General features: G+C 25.8%; 1 protein-coding gene across 1 annotated transcript; it reads right to left on the bottom strand.

Moving 5' to 3' along the window:
* Positions 1-1,608: 1,608 nt before the first annotated feature.
* LOC112682785 lies at positions 1,609-17,272 on the bottom strand. Its single transcript, XM_025553513.1, has 4 exons — positions 17,154-17,272; positions 8,212-8,429; positions 6,889-7,038; positions 1,609-1,815 (listed from the first exon to the last, which is right to left on the bottom strand). Exons 2-4 carry the CDS (start codon positions 8,392-8,394, stop codon positions 1,735-1,737), a joined length of 414 nt encoding a protein of 137 aa, XP_025409298.1. The 5' UTR covers positions 8,395-8,429; positions 17,154-17,272; the 3' UTR covers positions 1,609-1,734.
* Positions 17,273-21,053: the final 3,781 nt, after the last annotated feature.

Genomic DNA, 21,053 nt, shown 5'->3' with positions numbered 1-21,053 from the left:
CTTAACAAATACCTACATAAAATCGATAATCTAAAATTATATTACATCGAGCTTAGCTCAATATATATATTTTTTCAAATACTAAAAATGTTACGTGTAAATATAAGATAGTGATACGCTTTTTATACCCCAGCTGTCTCTAGAAGAGTGTATCTGATGTCCGGTGTTTACGAAGTCACTATTCAAAAAATTAATCCTTCCCCGAAAACAGATATTTTTTTTCTAAATTTAATTTAAATATTAAAACGAAAACTATAAATATAATGTACGATAGTATTATATTTACCTATAAATTATTGATGATAAAAATCAATTTAGCATCGAGAACTGCTATAAAAATGTATACTTTTATCGATGTACATAAACTTATACAGCAGTACATGGACCATGCTATGCTTCATTAGGGTATATTGAAATGAACAAACGATGAAATTCTAAATACTCTCTAATTAAACAAAGAATGATCTATTGTTTACATTGAAGGAAAAAAATATCTACTTTTCATTTCTTTAATCCAGGTGAATAAAGTGAATAAATAGGTGTAAACATTTCGAGAATTTAGTTACGTCAAATTATCACGAATTGATGTGTTAATTTAATAAAATTAGTTTGACAAACATGTTTTAGTTGGAGAATACGTAATAATATATAAATACTTATAATTCATAATATTTTTCATGCCCATTTTTATTAATATGTACTTTGGAAATATAATATTAACCGGTTAACCACTTATTATTCATTTTTAACCATATCAAGTTGAAAATTATTCATATGGTTAAAGTGTGATTGAAAGTTATCTGTATGCCGTATTTTGAAATTTAACAATTATATGATTCTAAATTGTTGGTGTGGTACTGATGAAATTCTTTTGAGTTGAATACTTATAATTGTATATAGTTAAAGAATTATAATTTTAGTTTTATTATTTATTCAATTACATCATTTTTATTATAATTTATATGGGATATAGTATTTAAGGTTTTTTTTTTATTCAGCAACAAGTTTAACTATAACACATAATTATAGTACATTTGTAGGTTAATCATTTTCGAAGCATACATCAGTTGTACGCTATACGTTGTATGTATTATAATATTATAATATTTTGTTAGACGTTATTTATATTATTCAATATTACGATTGACTGAAAACGTTTTGAATCTGTTCTAAATGCACTAGATTTAATAAGTGATTACACTTTAAATATAATTAACACTTAGCGTCTAGTCGCTATAACTGTTTATAAAATTAATATCGTGTATATAATAAATATTTAATAGGTAAAAGTTTCCATTGAAGTAAATTGCATAATTTGCGTTCCTATATCAATTTTTATTGAATACGGATTTAAGAAATATACGTTTTAACGTTCAATAAATAAAAACAAATTTTAATTTTTTTGCTTCTTAAACTGTGTGGCATACAGGTATGTAAAAGTGTTTCATCACATATGTTTATCATACAAATATCTGAGACCTCAAATATAATTTACCCAAAATAACGCAATCGATCTACGATATAATTTAATAGATTCGGTGATAATGGCAATGTGTATTACTGTATCAAATCGTTCCGTACTTTATTTCCCGTAATTATTAAAATATATTGATTAAATAATCGTTGTATTCGTGTAATTTATGAAAAAAACAAGCGTATAAAGATGAGGGTGGTATAATATTCTCAACTGACATTGTTTATGCAAAAAAATATAGTATACAGATTTGATTGGTTCTATTTGAAACAGGACACGGCGTTGAAATAACACCTCCAGTACAGTCGTCCTTTTTGTTGATTTCGTCTCTGCAGTTCCATCTAAAATAATATAACAGACGAGAAAAATAAATCCAAATTAAACATATTATATACAATTGTATTACATAGAAATAGATCAAAACAGCATGTTTCTGGTCAACAATTTTTATATCTAATTATATAAAACATATTTTTTTTTTTTTAGTTTACGGTCATTGAGACCATACCGCCAAACAAATTTCTCTCCATCTATCTCTATTTTCTGCTACTACTCTCCATGGTATCTCTGGTTCAATGCTTTCCGCGTCTCACACAGTCTTTCCAATGTAAGCGTGGTCTTCCGAGGGGTCTCTTCGATTATTGTTCTGACTATGGATCCTACTCTCCGCCATGCATGTCCTGCCAAGGTTAATCTCCTTTTCTTGATTTCGTTCGCGATGTTCGGTCTCTGGAATAGCTCCTCGAGTTCTTTATTATGACGTTTACGCCATTCACCTATGTTTATGTCAAAGCATGGGCCGTAGATTTTCCGTAGGATTCTCCTTTCAAATAATTTTATTCTGCTTTCTTCTGCTTTCCTAAGTGGCCATGTTTCAATGTTCCAGGTATTATGGGTCGCATCGGGGTCATGTACATTTGTATCTTCAAATTTGTCGATAATGTTTTTGAGCTCAGTACTTTTCCAAGACCAAAAAAACTTTTGTGGTCTTCGTCCACATATATAAAACATATAGTTATAGTTATTATTTCAGTTTGCACCATTTTGAGTATTTTTCTGATTGACCAATTTACATATGGATTAAGATGTTCAAGTTTACAATAGTAGTACCACTGTAAATATTATTTTTTAGTACCACTGTCGTATTATTTCGTTTAGAATTATAGTTCACGGTTGGAAATAAAATTATTTTTTTGAGTTTACTGATGAATGTTTCAATTACAACATCTGTACATTGAACGTTAATTCTTTGAATGAAAGCGTTGAGCAGTTTATAATATTGTTATTATGCGAAAAGTTCCATTCATAAAAACAATTTATTTGTTGTGCACACGTGTATACTACAGTATTTATAACCGCAAGTGATCGTTTAAGTAGCTGATATATATATATATATATATATATATATATATATATATGATGTATTATAATACATGTCGGTTTTTCGTGTCGATATTTAAATTGCATGGAAATAATCTAAAAGCGGTTATATGTAGTACCTAATTTTACTAGCTTTAAGTAAGTATATATATACTTAAAGGAGCAACATTTTATTGTAATTTCAATATATTGAAATTTATTTCATATATATATATATATATATATATATATATGTGTGTGTGTGTGTGTGTATTTCTTTTTACTGCGAAAGTATCCTAGTTTTACTTATTACAAATATAAATTGTATCCCCTACCTGTTTTTTTATTTTCCCTAAACTATATATGAGTATATATAATATTATTATTATACACGTTACTATATACTGTTATTAGTATATTATTATTATACGTAATAAAAAAAAATTGCCACGCAAAAAAATAAAAATATCAAAACATCCTTGGTGGATTGAGATTTTCACCGATGAATCTTGGAACAGGATATTTTATATCGTCATTGATTTATTTACGTGCATAATACTGATATGTAATTTCGTAGGCAAATCAATCATTATACTTTTGGTTGCGTTACTTCGTACTCAGACAGGAGTCGTGTACCACTATTCCTCCTTAGTGTGATGTCCCTAGCACGGTCGTCTGATTGTTTCAAAAAAATGCATCTACATATCCTCTTAACGGCGAATGGGCTACTGTTGTTGATATAATTTATTTCAAACGATTCCAATTGCGATTTTAATTTGCTATTTTAATTGATCGCTGATTGCAATAGCAATTGCTATTTGAATATCACGGTCCAAAACTGTCTAATCAGTTGGGGGTTTATTTTACGCGTATATGATACAAATGCAATTATACCCGATGTCTGTATACCACTAAATACGTGTAATCTTTAGCAAGTTGTTAAGCATAACCGTGCTGTGTTCGGAAAAAAATTGAGTAGGCTGTTTTCCTATCAGACGAATTAATTAATTAATAATAAAAATTCTTGCCCAGTGGCGCATCAAAATTAATATAAATAAATCTGTCCACACTAATTTTGTTCCCCGTCACAGTCAACTTCCACTAAATACCGAACCCATATCAAACACTGTGACAATCAAATACTTGAGCCTAACTTTTGATTAACATCTGACGTGGTTAAAAAACATCTAATCAACAAAATTGCATTTACGACTTTACTTATTCAAGCCCATATTTGGTAAATTATCTAAAATCCATCTCAAAATCAAAATACACATTTATATAACTAGTGGCAAAGTGAAGTTAATTTATAGAGAAACTATTAACATTTTACTGACAATAAACCTCAACCACCAACCTAACCTAACCCATTTATCGACCAAACCTTCCTATTATAATTATGGTTTCTCAAGAACTTTAGAATAGCGATTATAATTGATTGTATAGGGTGTTTCAAAAAGAACGCAATATTTAAATCTGCTATAAATTAAATTTATTTCGTAAAAAAAACATAACAAATATATCATTATCTACGGAAATAGTTAAGTTTTAATAGTGAAAAATAATATCGGGCATATGACCTTACAAGCCCTACAGGTAATTATTCTTTCTTTAAAATTTACCATCACCGGATAACATATTGCTCAGGCCCGTATTTAGGGGGTGGTAGGGTAGGCACATGTCCACGGGCGTCAAGTCTCAGGGGTGGCAAAATATTTTAGGATAATAATTTTAAAAATGATGTACCCAATGAAAAAAAAATAAAACAATAAAAAAAAGAAAATTGTATGTTTTATTATGACGAAATAATAAGTGTTATATTATAATCGATTGTTAATTTTGCGTGAACACATCAGATCCTGTATACGCGAATTGAAGAGCTCTAAAGACTACTCGCTGTTTGTATTCGCTATATTTCATACAATTTTTAATCCCAATCACTTGTTACGCATAATTTAAATAAAATTCGTTTTATATTTTATATTTATATATAAATATGCGTATACATTATTGGTCGCGGATAAAGTGAATAAAAATTGGATTTTTCCGTGTTCTTCGTAATTGACTATTTGCGATTAATGACTTTTTGTGGTTTAGTTTTCCCATTTATTCGGTTATTCGAAAACATATAGACAATTAAATGATTTTCAGAATATATATTTATTACTTATTCGCCTAGTCACCCCTACAATCGGATGAAGTTTACGAGTGTTATGTGTTCCATTGAATTCATTTTTATTTTGATTCGTGTCATATTGCAACAAAAAAAGACAAATCCGCTAAAATCCATATATACTATATTGTGGATTCTTAAAAAAAATAAATGACAATATTAGTATTATCTTATAGAACTATATGATAGAATATTGACATAATCCAAAATACATTCCTGAGTATAATTTCATTTTTGGAATATGAAATTTATGTATTCCAGTCGAGGGAGATTATATAATACTATGGCTATTTACCATATGATTTGAACGAAAAAAAAATCTAGCGTAACTGAATTATAAGAGTTATTTATTTGATCGTGGCATATATTATACAAGACATTTTTCGTAAAGTATGAATTATTATTTCTACATAATATTTTTTTATTTTTTTTTAAATATATGTCAATGATTTTACTGAAACAAACGTATTAGATAGTTTAAGAAAATTTTTGATTACTTATAATATTGTGATTTACATTTCACAAAAATAAAAAGTTTTTATTTTATTAATTGAATTAATAACGGTTTTTAGTGCGTCGTTTTTAGTTAGAGTGATAATGAGCCTCGTATTACTAAAAACTATGTTCTGTTTTTTTTTTAATTTACAGTAATGTATAATAACATTATAAACATTATAAATACATTATAAACTTTGATATTTATTTTGAGAAATTGATAATAAATTAAAAGTAATGAAAAAAATATATATCAAATAAATAAATAATAAAATTTCTTATTTAAAACATTATAATATAATATCTTCAATCGTTTTCAACCGGTTTTGAGTTGAAAAATCATCAGGTATAAGGTATTGAATGTTTATAACGTATGATGGGAATTTTTCATAATAAAATCGGTTGTAAATTTGTTCATGTATTGTATAATAGTACTCCAAGTAGAACATTTATTTATTTTTAATTAATATATATTTATAATGATATCGTAAAAAATACTTAATAAATTATTTATATACTTAATAATTCTTATCGATATGTTTATATAAAACTAAATAAATTCAACAGAAATGTAGTTGAAATTAAAATTGTTATGAATGCAGTACAATTATTATGAATATACACATGTCGGTACCTATATTGCCTATCTATTACGCCCGGTTACAAAATCTTGTATTTCTACAACCGTTTTTATGACGGTTATTCTTTAAATTAAAATATTATTATAATACATAGTTACTGCATATAAAAGATATTAATTTTTGATTAAATGCACAATTTAAAAATGATCTAAATTTAATTTTAAGAATGGATTTTTAAAAAATTACAATTTTGATAATATTATATTTTGATTTAATATCTAAATATAGAGAACAGCTATCACGTCATTTTTTATGAATTATTTTAACCTTATACGACAATTGGTTTTTAATCAAATTCGGGTGACATAATACCGATTCTATACGTATGGCTCTGAGGAAGAAATGTATTGAAAATGTGTTTGCGTAGTTGATTCCTGGTTTAGAGAAAATAAGCTAAAATAGTATAGCTCAACAAATTTTTTAAAATGGCACATAAATAATTGAATAAAATATATTTTTACAAGTTGCATTACTATTGTAAGTATAGTTTTTAGATAAAAATCGATGAATAAACGTCTTATTTAGAAGCTTATTTTATTCATTTTAAATTATATTTATTATATGAAATTACTTTTACAAAAAATTTATTGACATTTATCAATAAAAATATGTTATTTTTTTTTCATTTAACAAAACCTACATATATTCATATCTGTAGTTATATTTTATAAAACATGATTTTTTGTAAGCTTAGTAAAGTTAAACATGGAAATTATCAGTTTGATAAAAATTGTTAAGTTACTTACTCCAGGATTTGGTCTAGACGCTCCGCTAATTGGAATTAATCTTTCTGGATAGTATCCTTTCATATTTCCAGAATTGTTTCCATCTACAGCTTTTTGTAATGCCACCATTAATCTGTCTAGTAACAGTGCTGTCCTTTTTGGTACAACTACCTGCGGTGATAAAACATCGTTTTAAGAAAATAAAAAGATAATAAAAAGATGAAGTTTATTATTTCTGGTACACAAAAAGTGTCATAATTAATTTGCTTCGATTAAATTCCAGTAATGGGAATTTTCAGTCTTATACGAAAAATATGTTTATATGTATTTATGTAAATAACCTTGTTTTAATACTTAGTGACTCTATACATTAATTGATAAGGACGTGGTCTGCACTGCTTTGCACTTCGGAAAGTTAATACATTTTTATCGCGGATCGTAAATACATTTGACCTTACTAATATACTCGAAATATTCGAACAGTAATTGAACCGTACATATTTTTATGATATAGTATTAAGTCATTTCCGACCTATTTTTGCCTAACCTCTTGACAAGATTCTCGTAGGTTGTATATGGTATATTACGTTTTTTTTTATTTACGTTGAATATTTTCCCCGGTAGATTTATTTAATTTGCAATCGCGTTTAAAATATGTTAAACACTGTTTTCAATGAGGTATCATCGACCTAGGGATTAATTTGAATAATTCATAATACAATGGATCTAAGATTACTTTAAGTGTCAGTATATTAATGTTTTTGTTATACGAATAAATAAGCGCTGCTGTGTTTCCCTTAGCGGACATGTACACTTCTCGGCGATAGATTTTTCACGAAATCGAACTCTTGAAAATCGAAATATCCTTTGAATAAATAAATATGTAATTAGAATAGTGCATTTGTCTCACGAATCAAACGAGATATAAAAAGCAGTAAAAACATTTGACCATGTAATTTGCGTCACCACGTGTCCGCAGTTTTATCTGATCACCGTGTTATTTTTCGTTTTCTCTCGAACTTCCCTGCAAGTGCACAATAATAATATATTAGAATTTGTTGAATATACCTATGACGTTTTAGCACCGAGAGGTTAATATCAAAATGAGGACTGGCCGGCGATAAAATTCAGAGACATTACGTCGAAATACTTCCGCGATTAATGAGCTAAACATTTTATCGTCTGCAGAGTTCGTCCCGTTTACAATCGCCCGATGGTCATAAATTCACGTGATGTACTATATATGGTATTAGACTTAATACACGGGTATGTGTTTAAATATGTGTGCATAGGTGTATCACGTGCGTTTGTGTGTATGTATAACACAATGTTTAGCTCGTGTACCGGATACTCGTCGAATTCAACTGATACGTTGTTCTTGTCATTGCTCGGTGGTTGGTCCTCGGCTGCCCGTTTGTCGTATCTGAGTAACGTGAAAGGATCCAAGGGCTTTTGAAATGTTGGATCACACGACGCAATCATACACAACGGTATCAGCAATAAAACTATTATGTTCCAAACAACCATAATGCCGATAATGTTGTATACTTGTTAATATCTACCTGGAAATGAGAAAAAAATATAACATTTATGTATTCTTGCCGTCATCAGTGAACGCATCGGTGCATTGAACATTCGTTGTACGTGCAGGCTTATTTGTTTTACAGTTGATACCCAGAGCAGTACATGTGATAGATTTAATACAAACCAGTGGTGAACGCAGGGAGGAATTTTGGGGGTTCAACCCTTACCCCCCACGAAATTAATGGATGATTAATTTAAAACGTAGTTATCCTACCTTATGCACCTTAAAAAGAATGAATTGTTCAAAATACGATTAAAAAATGCTAGAAAAAAAATATTTTGTTAAGAAAAGTGAATTTGTAATAATTTGTAATTTTCCAAACGTTCTAAAAGTTACTGGTACTTAAAACTCAAATTTTTGAAATTTTATGATGGCAATACTTTATAAAAATAATGCGTGTTTAAAAGTCGCTTATTATCAGTAAGTAAAAATAAGTAAATATACGTAATCGATTTAATATTATTTACAATGGTACATTATGATTGACGGGTTTTCCTAAATTTTGTGTTGTATGGTCATGTGATAACGATCGACAATAGTCAATTATTTTAAAATAACGGTAATTAGGCCCATATTTAGAGAGGGAACGGGTAGGCACATGTTCGGGGGCGTCAAGTCTCAGGGGCGGCAAAATATTTTAGTAAAATTAATTTTAAAAATGATGTACCTAATGAAAAAAAAATAAAACAATAAAAAAGAAAATAGTATGTTTTATTATGTTATAATTTGTTTAATTTGATAATTAAAAAAAAGTATTAAACGATTTTCATTTATAAGTTATATTTTAATATTAAAGAAACTCGATTATGGACGAAATAATATGTGTTACCATATTATTATTTATTTTTTTTTTTTTGGGGGGGGGAGGGGCTAATAAATTAATATGCTTAGGGGTGCCAAATTTTTAAATACGTATTTGACGATAATTATTCTTATTTTTTTAAAACTCCCCCTCTCCGAAATTTTTTTCTGCATCCGCCCTTGATACAAACGCATATATGTAATATTCTCTTGGTCGTATGGTATTTATAAAACAATATAATATTTGTTTATGAATTTGCCAAACTATAACCGGAAGGTCTACACTTTACTAGCAGTATATATAAATATATTTTTTAACTACATATATTTATATATATGTATACAAATCTATATACAAATTAGTGTCCAAGTAGGTACATACGATATCAATAGTTTTTCAACTTACGTTATATGAGACGCTCATATAATACGTATTAAAACAGCCCTATAACCCATCCGTTGTATATTACGTTGGTTATGTACTATATATTGATAATAATCATCTGCAGACCGTGTATCGTACATTACGATCGTAACACCACAGACCACAATGAAGTCGGATGGCCTACTTTAATTAACTGTCAACAACTATAGTTTTTTTTTTTTTTTTAATTTTTACTTTTAATATTAGTATTTTATTTTTTATTGGGTATTTTCATCCATAAGAAATTTATTTGGACAACGTATGCGTTACTTTTGTGTTTTTTATTTTTATAAATTTATACTTGAAAAATAAAATTTAATCTTTGATCTAATAGGTACCTCCAATATAAATAATAAACAAAAAATATATAAATTTACATTTATGTATAGGAAATAAATAATAAATAATAAGTACTTAGTTTAAAAAAAAATACATTCTTTGTAGGTATATTTTAATTTCAAAAAATAATTCATTATAATTTATATAATACTTATTATGGAGTAATATTTATGGTTAAAATGTTAAAAAGTTAATTTCGCTATTATCTGTGTTATTTAATTCTCTTTCTTAGGAATCAAATATTTTAAGAGTCACTAGAAGATATAAACTGAAAAATCTTTATTAAATATTTAAACAATTTTTTAAAAATAATACTTATAGGCACAATTTAAATATTATAACTAAGTATATATTGCAGTAGCTCAATATTTATAATAATAGTAATTAATTATAAAGTTAAGAAATTAATAATATTAATAAATTTTTCATTAATTTTAAATTGTTATTAGTTTTTAACTTTCAAGTTCAATTTTTCGATTTTTTTTAAATAAATATACTTGAACTTATTTATCTAGATGAATTACATTAGATAACTCAAGAATTCATCAGATAACTAATTTTGTGTATTATCTAGATAAGATAAAAGATAATTCATTATTTTTCTAGATAATTTATTTCGATAATTTATCTAGATGATGCTCAACGCTGTTCATTGATAATTTTCGTTTTGACCTCTTCCTGTTTATACGAATTGAATTTAAATATTATCTAGGCATTTCTACTAATAAATTAATAAAACCATCATCTACGTTGGATTATTCTATGCTCAAAGTTTATAGTTTCATGATTGATAATATTCTTTAGTTCAAGTTAAAGAAAAAGAAAGTGGGTGCTCTCTTATATCTCTCTAAAAACGTTTCACGTAATATAATTGTTGGTTAACGGGTATAATAAATTACATTGATTTGTGCAGCTTATGATGCGATTAGCGTAAATTTGAATACTTCTTCTTTTGTGATTGATGCTAATTTTTTAGTTTGTTTTTTGCGTAGAATAAGTTTATTCGTGAACTTAGAGTATTTTTTTTAATTTCTTTGAGTATTTTTGATAACAAAAAGTTCAATACACTCATTAATTTTACTTTGCTTCATTGAGTTTTTTTTTTTTTTTTTTTATTAATTAAGAACTTCTAGTATAAACTATTATAATTCGACAATTAAAATATTGATAGATAACGTGATACAATAGCTGAATTAATAATTAAACATAATGAGCATAATAATTTAATAATAAATATGAATATAATATCAGATAAGAAGTAAATAGAACGGAATATTAGTGTAGGTATTTAATAACAACGTAATATTAAAAGTAAATGCCCTAATTAATTAATTATTAATAAAGCGGAAAGAAAAGAATTTATTATGGATGTTAAATCAGATAGGAATTTTGAAAGAGCTAAATTTAAATTTGAGTTTTGCGAATTAATGTTCGGTTTTGAACCAAAAGTAGCAGCAGCATATGACGGGATGGATTGAGAGGGATCACTGGGGAGGGACTTGAAGAATAAATTTTTAAGTGTGTGATATTTTTTTTGTAGTTGGAAAATTTGATTTTATGGCGATTTAAAATACTTTGATAGAACTGGCACCCCTTGAAGCTGGCCGTATGATTTTCGGAGCAGTGGACGCATTTAGCTGGACTGAAGTGATCCTTGGTGCAGCTATCTGACTCATGAGCCTTGCCGCATTTGACGCAACGCGATGGATGATGGCAATAGTTTTGCGTGTGACCATAGTCTTGACAATTAAAACATTGCGGCGGACCGTATGTCTTTTTGTTCGGTTTTTCAATCACTACTTTCGTGTTTAGTAATGAAGTAATGTTTTAGATATGTTTATTATTAATATTGGGTTCAATGTCGACAAAAAATATTGGGAGAGGACAATTGTTTTTTTTTACATTATGGACATTCCTCACTAGGTGTCCTTCTTCCGATAACGCGGACGAAATATCGGCACTGAGACTGGAATGATGGAGGTTTCTGATCACGATCCTGAGTGGATGCTGACAATGAGGACGAAAAGTATGGAAACTGGCATTAGTTTCCATCAAATAATTTGACAATAAGTTGAAATTAATGCAACCGTTGGGACGGACGATAAGGTACGAAGGAGTGGACTTACATGTAAACCCCTTGGGGCCGACGGTCTTAATTAATACATCTTTGAATGCGGAAAAGTTATTGATGTTCCTAATGTAGATAGGTGGAGCCGCAGGCTCTGCCTGGTCAGAAGGGAGAGATGAAGGTACAGTGACTTCGCAGGAAGGTGGAGCCGCATCGAACACAGTGTCATCGTTAGTGTTAGTTGAGGCGAGAACAGCGAAATGGTTTGGTGAGGTGAAAGTTTTGGTCTTTTTCCCCTCGTGAAGAGGAGAATTTGGAGAAGTACTGGATAATACTCTTTTTGATGACGTCTTCGTACGAGGGGGACTTTTACCGGAACGAATCATAATATGATATACGTTGAAAAAGAAAACGTAATTTACGTAATTAAAATACTGATAACGGAGAGAGCCTTAGAGCATGTGTTCATGATGAACGTTATCGCCAGACTGTTCATTGAGTTATATTATAAGAAAACCTATTTAGGACAGTTATTAATTTTAAAGAATAGCCTGTTCAAATAAAAAATCAAATATACCCAACGTAATTGCACACAATTAAGCATTCATTATTTATTTAACATTTTAACACTGCCATTTACCTAAGAATTTTTCTAGAACAAGGAATTTTTTTTTTACAGACGATCGTATTAATACGTTATACCTTAAAATGTAAATATGTGATTCGGGACCCTCGGTCAGGTGGAGGTCCTGGGTACGTTCTCTACGTGCCAATAGGAAAAAACGAAACAAAACCTGTTAAGCTCCAATCTAGTAGTGTGTTAAATGAAATTTCGGGAGTATCAAAAAATTGAGTTCATAATAAATTCACATAAAAATAACATACTTAGATATTTAAAATAAACATAAATTAAAATAAGATTATTAAATGATCATTAATCCAGACATTAATATTTTTCATTTTAAAGAATTTTAAAATTACTTAAAATCCGGTTTCACTATATTAAGTACAAAATAAAAAATATTATACAAAAAAATTTAAAAACGAGTGGATCATTTTGATTAAAATTAAGTCTATAAAATTTAATTTTTCGATTATATGCTGTGGCTGAATCACACAATAGCATATACAATTTTGCTTTAAAATATTTTCGATCCGGTAAATGTACATTGGTGTACATTAAAAAAAATTAAAAATGTAGTTTTCTTTCAAGATAAAATAGATTTAAAGAATGTTTTTTTATTGAATACTATTATTACTGCACTATGTTTAATTTGTGATTTTTTTAGTTTTATTAATTGTTACTATCAGTAATTTTATCACTTGACATTATTTTACATAGAAAAATCTATATTTTTCCTCTTTTGTTATATTAAGTATAATCTACTTACATATATATATATATATATATTATCTGTATTTTGTCTTCTAGAATTTAAATGAATACAATTGAAGTGTGCTTATTTAAATGTTTACTCCAATTTAATATCAAAATGTGTTTTAGTAAAAAACTAAAATGAAATAATTCATTTTAAATGTATTATAATACAAGTAGGTTTATTATTACTGTTAATCTTTTTTTTTTTTTTTTTAAAAAAAATGTTGTTATTTGATATTATCATTTTGAGCTTTTTTTTAATACAATGTTTATCTATACTTATTATATACTTATTCCAGTGTTACGTTGCATTTGTTTGACGATTTTTTAAATGTAATCCTTCATTGAATCAAAATTGAGTGTTGACGCATAACATTGATGATACAAGCATCAATATTTTTGTTTCAAAGTTTGTCAAGTATTCTTAAGGGTGCGTTTAATAGAAATATGCGTTTGAGCAAATTAAGTAAAATAAAAATGTCGAGATATATTATACCAGGTAAGTTTTTACTACTAAATATGGCTGAATTATTTTTTTAAATTGAAAACAAAAATTAATGGAATTCATATTATTATAATATCATACGGGTATTTAGCTATTGTATGAGTATCATGAGAAGTAATTGTTTATCCGTGAATTCATAAATCCTAATTTATACGGTAAACAGATTTTTTTTCTTCATAGAGTTAGAAAAACTACGGTTTATAATAATTTGGCAATCTTTTTCAATCTGTTAAATCTTTTTAAAATTTATTTATTTAATCCCATCAAGTGAAATAAGTTTTTTATTTATTTCTAAAATGTAATACTTCAATTTTTTTTATCAATAAGAACATAGTTTTGAAAAATTTTTATTAAAAATAATTTTAAGCCAACATAACATAATATAATATTTTATTATTTATGTTTTTTTAGGATAAATTAATAATTACAGGCATCAAAACAATTTGGAAGTGCAAGTACCAAGTCAAGGCGTGCTAAATACTTCCGATAAATAAATAACCAATGCTTATCCACTTAACGTCCGACAATGTAATTAATTTCAATAATACACTATAATGTTCTTATTTTATTTTAAATTATTAACTGTAATAATTTCGATTTTCGATTATAATTTATATAAACATATAAATCAAGTACTCGTTTATTTTTAAATAATCATAAATATTATTGATAAACTGCGTTTAATTGGTAGATTTAATGCACTCAGATACACAAAAAATTGTTGTTTATGTATTATTATTGAATAATAATTTATATTTCTTGATAATAAATTAATAATATAGCTGTTTGACGAAAATAACAAGGTGCATTTAAAATATAAAAATATTAGGTTAAATATTAATAATGTTTAAACATGTGATACGTGGAAAATATTACTCTAGCCTTTTTTCATTGGTTTTTTTTTTTATAAAGTATTTAAAATTTATTTACATATTTCGTCGTGATACTTGAAAATAGATATCTGTGATCAAAGATGATTTTGTATGTACTTTTTAACTAATTACCTACTACTTTTTTAACGATTGAGTGACTTGATATGAAAATATTATTTTAATTTAATCACTTTTGTATTTATAATCATGTATTTTCAAAATATTTCTGTGATTGAATAAATATTCTAAAACAAATTTATAAAATCAACGAAATTTTAAAAAAAAAAGGTAATATGCTATACCTGTTCCCGAACATGGATCATATTAATATATAATATTTTCTTATTAAAAACGAAGCACTAAATACATTTTGTTTCAAAATTATTTTAATTTAATATTATAAATATTATACTATATAACTAATTCAATGTTTTTTTTTATAGAAAAATCTAATCAGATTATAAAATATCCATAAATCATAATTATAACAAACGTGCTTGTTAGGTGACATAAAATAATTGAATTAAGTGTATTAATTCGACTACAAATAATTATGTATTTTTTTTTTTTTAAATGTAAATATCGTCATAGTTATGTCAAAAAGAAGGTATAAGTAGTTGGAATGATAAAATAAAACACGGTTTTTTGTTACACAATGTTGCTGGAAAAACATTAACATTACTTTGGTGGTGCAAAATATATGTACTATGTAGGTACAAAATGAATTTATTTTGTATATCCGCAATGTAAAATCACCATAAATCCAAAAACATGTTCTTTATTGGTGGATACATATTGGGTATATATTATTCGTGTATATATATATATATATATATATGTACGTATATCATGTTTTTTTATATAATTGGGCTTTAATTCGACCTTTTATACTAAAATTAATAAATAAATATTTTTATTTGTATGCACATTTATAAAAAAATCAAATGACACTTGGAAAAAATTAAACTGTAAGTAAATTTATTTATTTTATTGTTTATTTGTGTTATTTAAAGTTATATAATACACTATTTATTTTATTTTATTATCTTTTGTTGTTGAAACATTATTTTTATATATGCTTATTGAAATTTTCCGTAGTAGACCGTAATTGTTGACTTATAAAATGAATATGAAACAAATATTGAGTAGGTAGATATATCATTAAAAATTAAAACAGTTTTATTTCAAAATTAATTGTGTTTACATTTAGAAATTTCACTACCGTAGCTGTACAAAGAAAAACGTTTACTTACATAGTAAAGTTAAGTAAGTAAAATAAAGTTATTTACGTCATGACAATTCTATGATTAACGTTGTTATTCGATAATAAAATAACTTATATTTTATCTAGACGGATATTTATAGTCTTTACTATAATAATTATAATTATATAATTATTATTATCGTTCTAATATTTCATCAAGTTAAAAAATTGTTATCGTAAAGCACATGTTTATGCTACAAAAGTTATTTTATGTCTAATAATATAACATAATTGAAAAATCGAAATTGTTATTTATTAGAAATGCTTATCGCCTAATTATTGGTTATCAACTACATAAGTACAGAATTTTCTTTAAGGTTTCATAGTTTTTATAAATTTATATTCTTACAAATACATGTGTGTTTGGGGATGATTCCACTTCACTCTTTGAATGTATGTACTCGAAATCGTTTTAGTTTTGTTTGCAAGTATTTGAAATTTAATAAACGTACAAATTTTTTCTCAATTATTGTATTTCTACGAATTTATAAAACTATATTTTCAACATAAAGTTCTAACTTTTATTAAGCGTAATTTAATTCGACGGTAAAATTTCGATACCTATGTGAATTATTTGTTGTGTACACATATATAAATAAAAAAAGTATAATAAAAGATATTGGTAATTTTATAAGGTTTAATCAGTTTGCTATTTTCAAAAAAATATTTTAAACAATGGAGGGTATATAATTATATGGATATTATATTTTAATATTTGGAAAATTTATTTTAATTCTTAAAAATAAAATTATGCATAAACACTGTGGATGTAAATATTTATAAATTATCTCAGTTGTACGTTTAACGTGGTGACGTCAACAAAGTGATTCCTTTAAAGCTATATTTCTACCTAAACACATACCTGTTGTTAAATTTTGAATGTATTATTTAAATATTAAACAAAAATTATATCACAAAGCATAATGTTTATAACAAAAAAGTTGTGAACGAAAAAAAAAATGTACAAAAATTGCTTTTGATTCAAAAATATTTTTATTAAAAATTTCGTGATGTGTAAAGTGATAAACGTATTACAATTATTATACTAACCTTGTCGTGTAATAAGTTTATACAACCGCATTGATGCGCAACAAGGAAATGTATGACCAGTTGCTGGATAAATATTCGTTTGCAGTGCAATGTTTCGAAAGCCGCAAAACACTCCGATACGCGGGTCTATAAACAAGTGATTTTTCCGGATCTATGTAGCGCGCCACCTACTTTAGTCAACTATTTAAACGCCCTCCTCATTTTTGGCTTTAACCCTTTTAGTTTATTTATTAAACAAATAATACTGATAATATGTGTACATTTACATTAGTTTCTAGTTATTAAAATACGGTCTAATATGTACGGCGTTATGAACCAATTTACGTATACAAATACGTCTCAATAAATTAAATTAAATATTAAATCAAAACAAAAAAATATTCGTTAGTTAAAATGATTTTGTTTAACCTAATCTATAAAAATTAAATTGATTTCATTTGGTATAATAATTTCTTAGTTAAAATTTAAATGTTATAATATCCAGTCAATCACGATGATTTACATTAGAATTTAATTTTTAGGGTTATTGAAACATATTTTAACGTAAAATGGTTAATGAACTTGGTAACTCGTAATTTGGAGAAATTAAATATTTATTTATTTGACAACTAAAGATTTGATCTATATAATATTATCTGTATCATATTTCTAATTAATATTAAATTCAAAATTAATTTTCTTCATCGCACTATAAATTTGTATGAACCAAACAAATTAAAAAATGTAATTATAATTTAATTACTTCAATTATAACTATTATAACTTATATTACTCTTATTCACATAAGAATATACAGAAAATGATCTCTAGTTCATACGGAATTTCAGTAGTCATTTCTATACAACGATTACAATTAAAATTTTAATTTCTATTGTAGTTTTAAAATGTAAGGTTTTCGTAACTGTTAATTATTTTGATAAAACAACCAATATTTAGGTTTTAACTTAGAAATTAAAGTATATAATTATTTTATTAAATGAAATGGTTGTATTACGATTAGTTTTTAATTACATATATTTAATATATATATATATATATATATCACAATTAATTTTTAAAATTATGATATTCGTATTAAAATACTTTTTAACATCTACAAATAAAGGAAAATATAGAAGATATGTGTTTTGATAATAAATACTTTCTTCAAATCCAATTATATAAAATAAAAGATTTCATTATTTTATTTTTATTTTAGAGTTTTCTATATTATAGAATTGTAGTTCGAAAGTTACAAATAAGCAATTACAATAGTTATGATATAATTTAGTGTTGTTATAAATAAAGTCAAAACGAAATATACATAAAATATACGAGGACAATATAAAATGTTGATGAAAGTTGGAATAGTGATAAAAGTTGATAAGTAGTTATAACTAAAATTGATTTTGATAATAAGGTAAAACGTAATTTAGAGAACGTACAGTAATTACAAAAAAAATAATAATAGAACGTACAGTAATTACAAAAAAAATAATAATAAATTGAAATAATATGATGCTTATATGTGTTATGCACGTGCGAGAAGGAAAGAGATTCCATTATTATATTTATAAAATTGTATTCACGGAATTTGTATAGTTGGGTATAGTTATTTTGTCGAATAGTTTTGTTGTTATACTACACGAATTTTCATTACACTTATATTCAACCGATATGATATAATTTATAAGTATCTAAATTCTTATAGCAACAATTTCAAATAGTTTCTATTAAGTTTACACATTTAGTAGTGATATTTGCAATTATGATTTAAACTTGGTAATTGTATAATTGTTTACACGCTGAGAATTTATACATCGATTATCCTTAACCAGGTTATCAGTCCTTTTGGAACTTCATACAACAGAACCAAAATATATCTTATATATATATATATATATATATATATATATATATATATATAGTATACACTTTAGGCTATAGAGAATTGCATTATACTTTGTTCCTTCAATAATTATCATGAGTTTTTGTATTTTTGATTTCTTTACGTATAATTGGTCCGTATTATAAGTATTAATAAATATGTTTGAGTAATTTAACATCAACCTTTGTTATTCAAAAACATAAATTATAAAAAAAAAAAAAAAACATTACACGAGTAATACACTACGTAATAATAATATAATAAAATCTTAATACAAGTTTAAAATTTATAATAATAAGGCTAACAGAAAGTACTAAAAAGTAACTAATCTTTGTTAACATAATTATACCACATCAATATTATACAATATTAAGTTTTCTAATTTATTGTCTAATTTAATTTTTCATAAAACAATGTTAGAATACAATTTCCATTTAATATATATATTACGGTCTAAGTGAATAAATCAGTCATTGTAATACAGTGCCCGGACTAAGATATTTGACAAAGTAAATAATACAAATTATATTTTCATATAGACTTGTCATTGTAATATAATGACTAGTTTTTTTTTTTTTTTTTAGCTATTAGTATACAACTATGATAGGTATAATGACTAGTTATTACATACAATGTTAAGACTGGTGTGGGCAGTGTGAATATTAGAGTTATTTTATAGTTTTATATTTTAACCTTAGATTAAACCTAGATAAAAGACTCACTTAGGCTACATATATAAAAACAAAAAAATCCTCCCTCATATAAAACTCAATAAATTTAAACAATTATTCTATTTTAATCTCTCTCTTGATAATAAAATTCTCATATATAAACAAATCATTAGACTCTCAATGGCTTAGGGCAGGGATTCTCAAACTTTTATAATCATTGTAATCCTTTTTATCAATTAACTTTTTTGGGTACCTCTTCTTAATTAGTAAACTAAAATAAATATTAAAAATTAAAAAATTTACATACATTTTTTTGTCATTAAAACCTAACACACAAAAAATAGTAAAAACAAAAAGAGGTCACTTTCAAAGATATTAGTGAGAAGAGTGAGCTTCTTTTTATTGGCACAGTTTATTAATATTGGGTTCTAATTTAGTTAAATACAATCTTAAATCATCTTCAACATTTAATTTGTTTCTATATATATTTACTTTTAACATAAGTTAAATTTGAAAAACCTTTCCCACATAAATAAAAATATATTAAAAAACCTAACAATACTTATTTAGGTTAACTTAAATATGAAGCACTTATGTACAAATGTAAAGCTGCTGAAATTTCATGCAACTCTAAATGCTATAATGGTAATATTTGTAAAAATAAATAGTTTTAATATTCAATAAAAGTTAATACAAATAATTTTCTATTTTGTTTAATAATCAAATCTATTAAAAACATATTAAATAAAATTATATACGTCAATTGTATATATATATATATATTCTGTTCACTTTGCACTTTCAATACTAGCCGTTGTATACAATGTCTGGTTCATGTGAATAATTATCTACATGGCAATATACATAAATATAATTAATTATATAAAATTTAGTATGACAGGCTTTCTTTATTATTTTAATAAGTTGTATTAAGCATGGTCAAAGACAATTTATACGCTTGTTAAAAATGTATATACAGTTATGTTACCGGCGATATGGATAATCTAGTATTTTGCAAAATGCTTTGGTATTATGAATAATACTAAACGTGGAGTAGGCAATATGATGAAAATAAACAATTGGGCATCGCCTATTAACAACGACTTTACTTATAGTTTTTCAAAAATGTGCGTGTATGATTTAATGCAATAATTAAGATTCTCTTACTATTATGATAATAATTCTGAACGTACCAATAATTTTATTACAATATCGTCATTTTTCTTATCGTTTTTGTGTCCCGTTAATATATTGCAACTATGGATACGATTTATATGAAGTCAAATTTTAATAACGAACTAAAAAATTTTTTTAAAAATGTGGCCACTGATTTTAGTTGTTATCGGATGAACAGTATAATGA

The sequence above is a fragment of the Sipha flava genome, unplaced genomic scaffold (assembly GCF_003268045.1).
Source record: "Sipha flava isolate LNK unplaced genomic scaffold, YSA_version1 210_pilon_pilon, whole genome shotgun sequence".
Taxonomy (NCBI): Eukaryota; Metazoa; Arthropoda; class Insecta; order Hemiptera; family Aphididae; genus Sipha; species Sipha flava.
This window is presented reverse-complemented; position numbering and strand designations above follow the sequence as displayed.

Bases quoted from the DNA above. Each gene is read 5' to 3' on its own strand.
- LOC112682785 (XM_025553513.1), bottom strand. From the start codon at position 8,394: ATGGTTGTTTGGAACATAATAGTTTTATTGCTGATACCGTTGTGTATG. The intron at 7,039-8,211 runs GTACACGAGCTA...TTATCACCGCAG, and splicing joins TTGAATTCGACGAGTATCCG to GTAGTTGTACCAAAAAGGAC. The intron at 1,816-6,888 runs GTAAGTAACTTA...ATATTATTTTAG, and splicing joins CGTCTAGACCAAATCCTGGA to ATGGAACTGCAGAGACGAAA.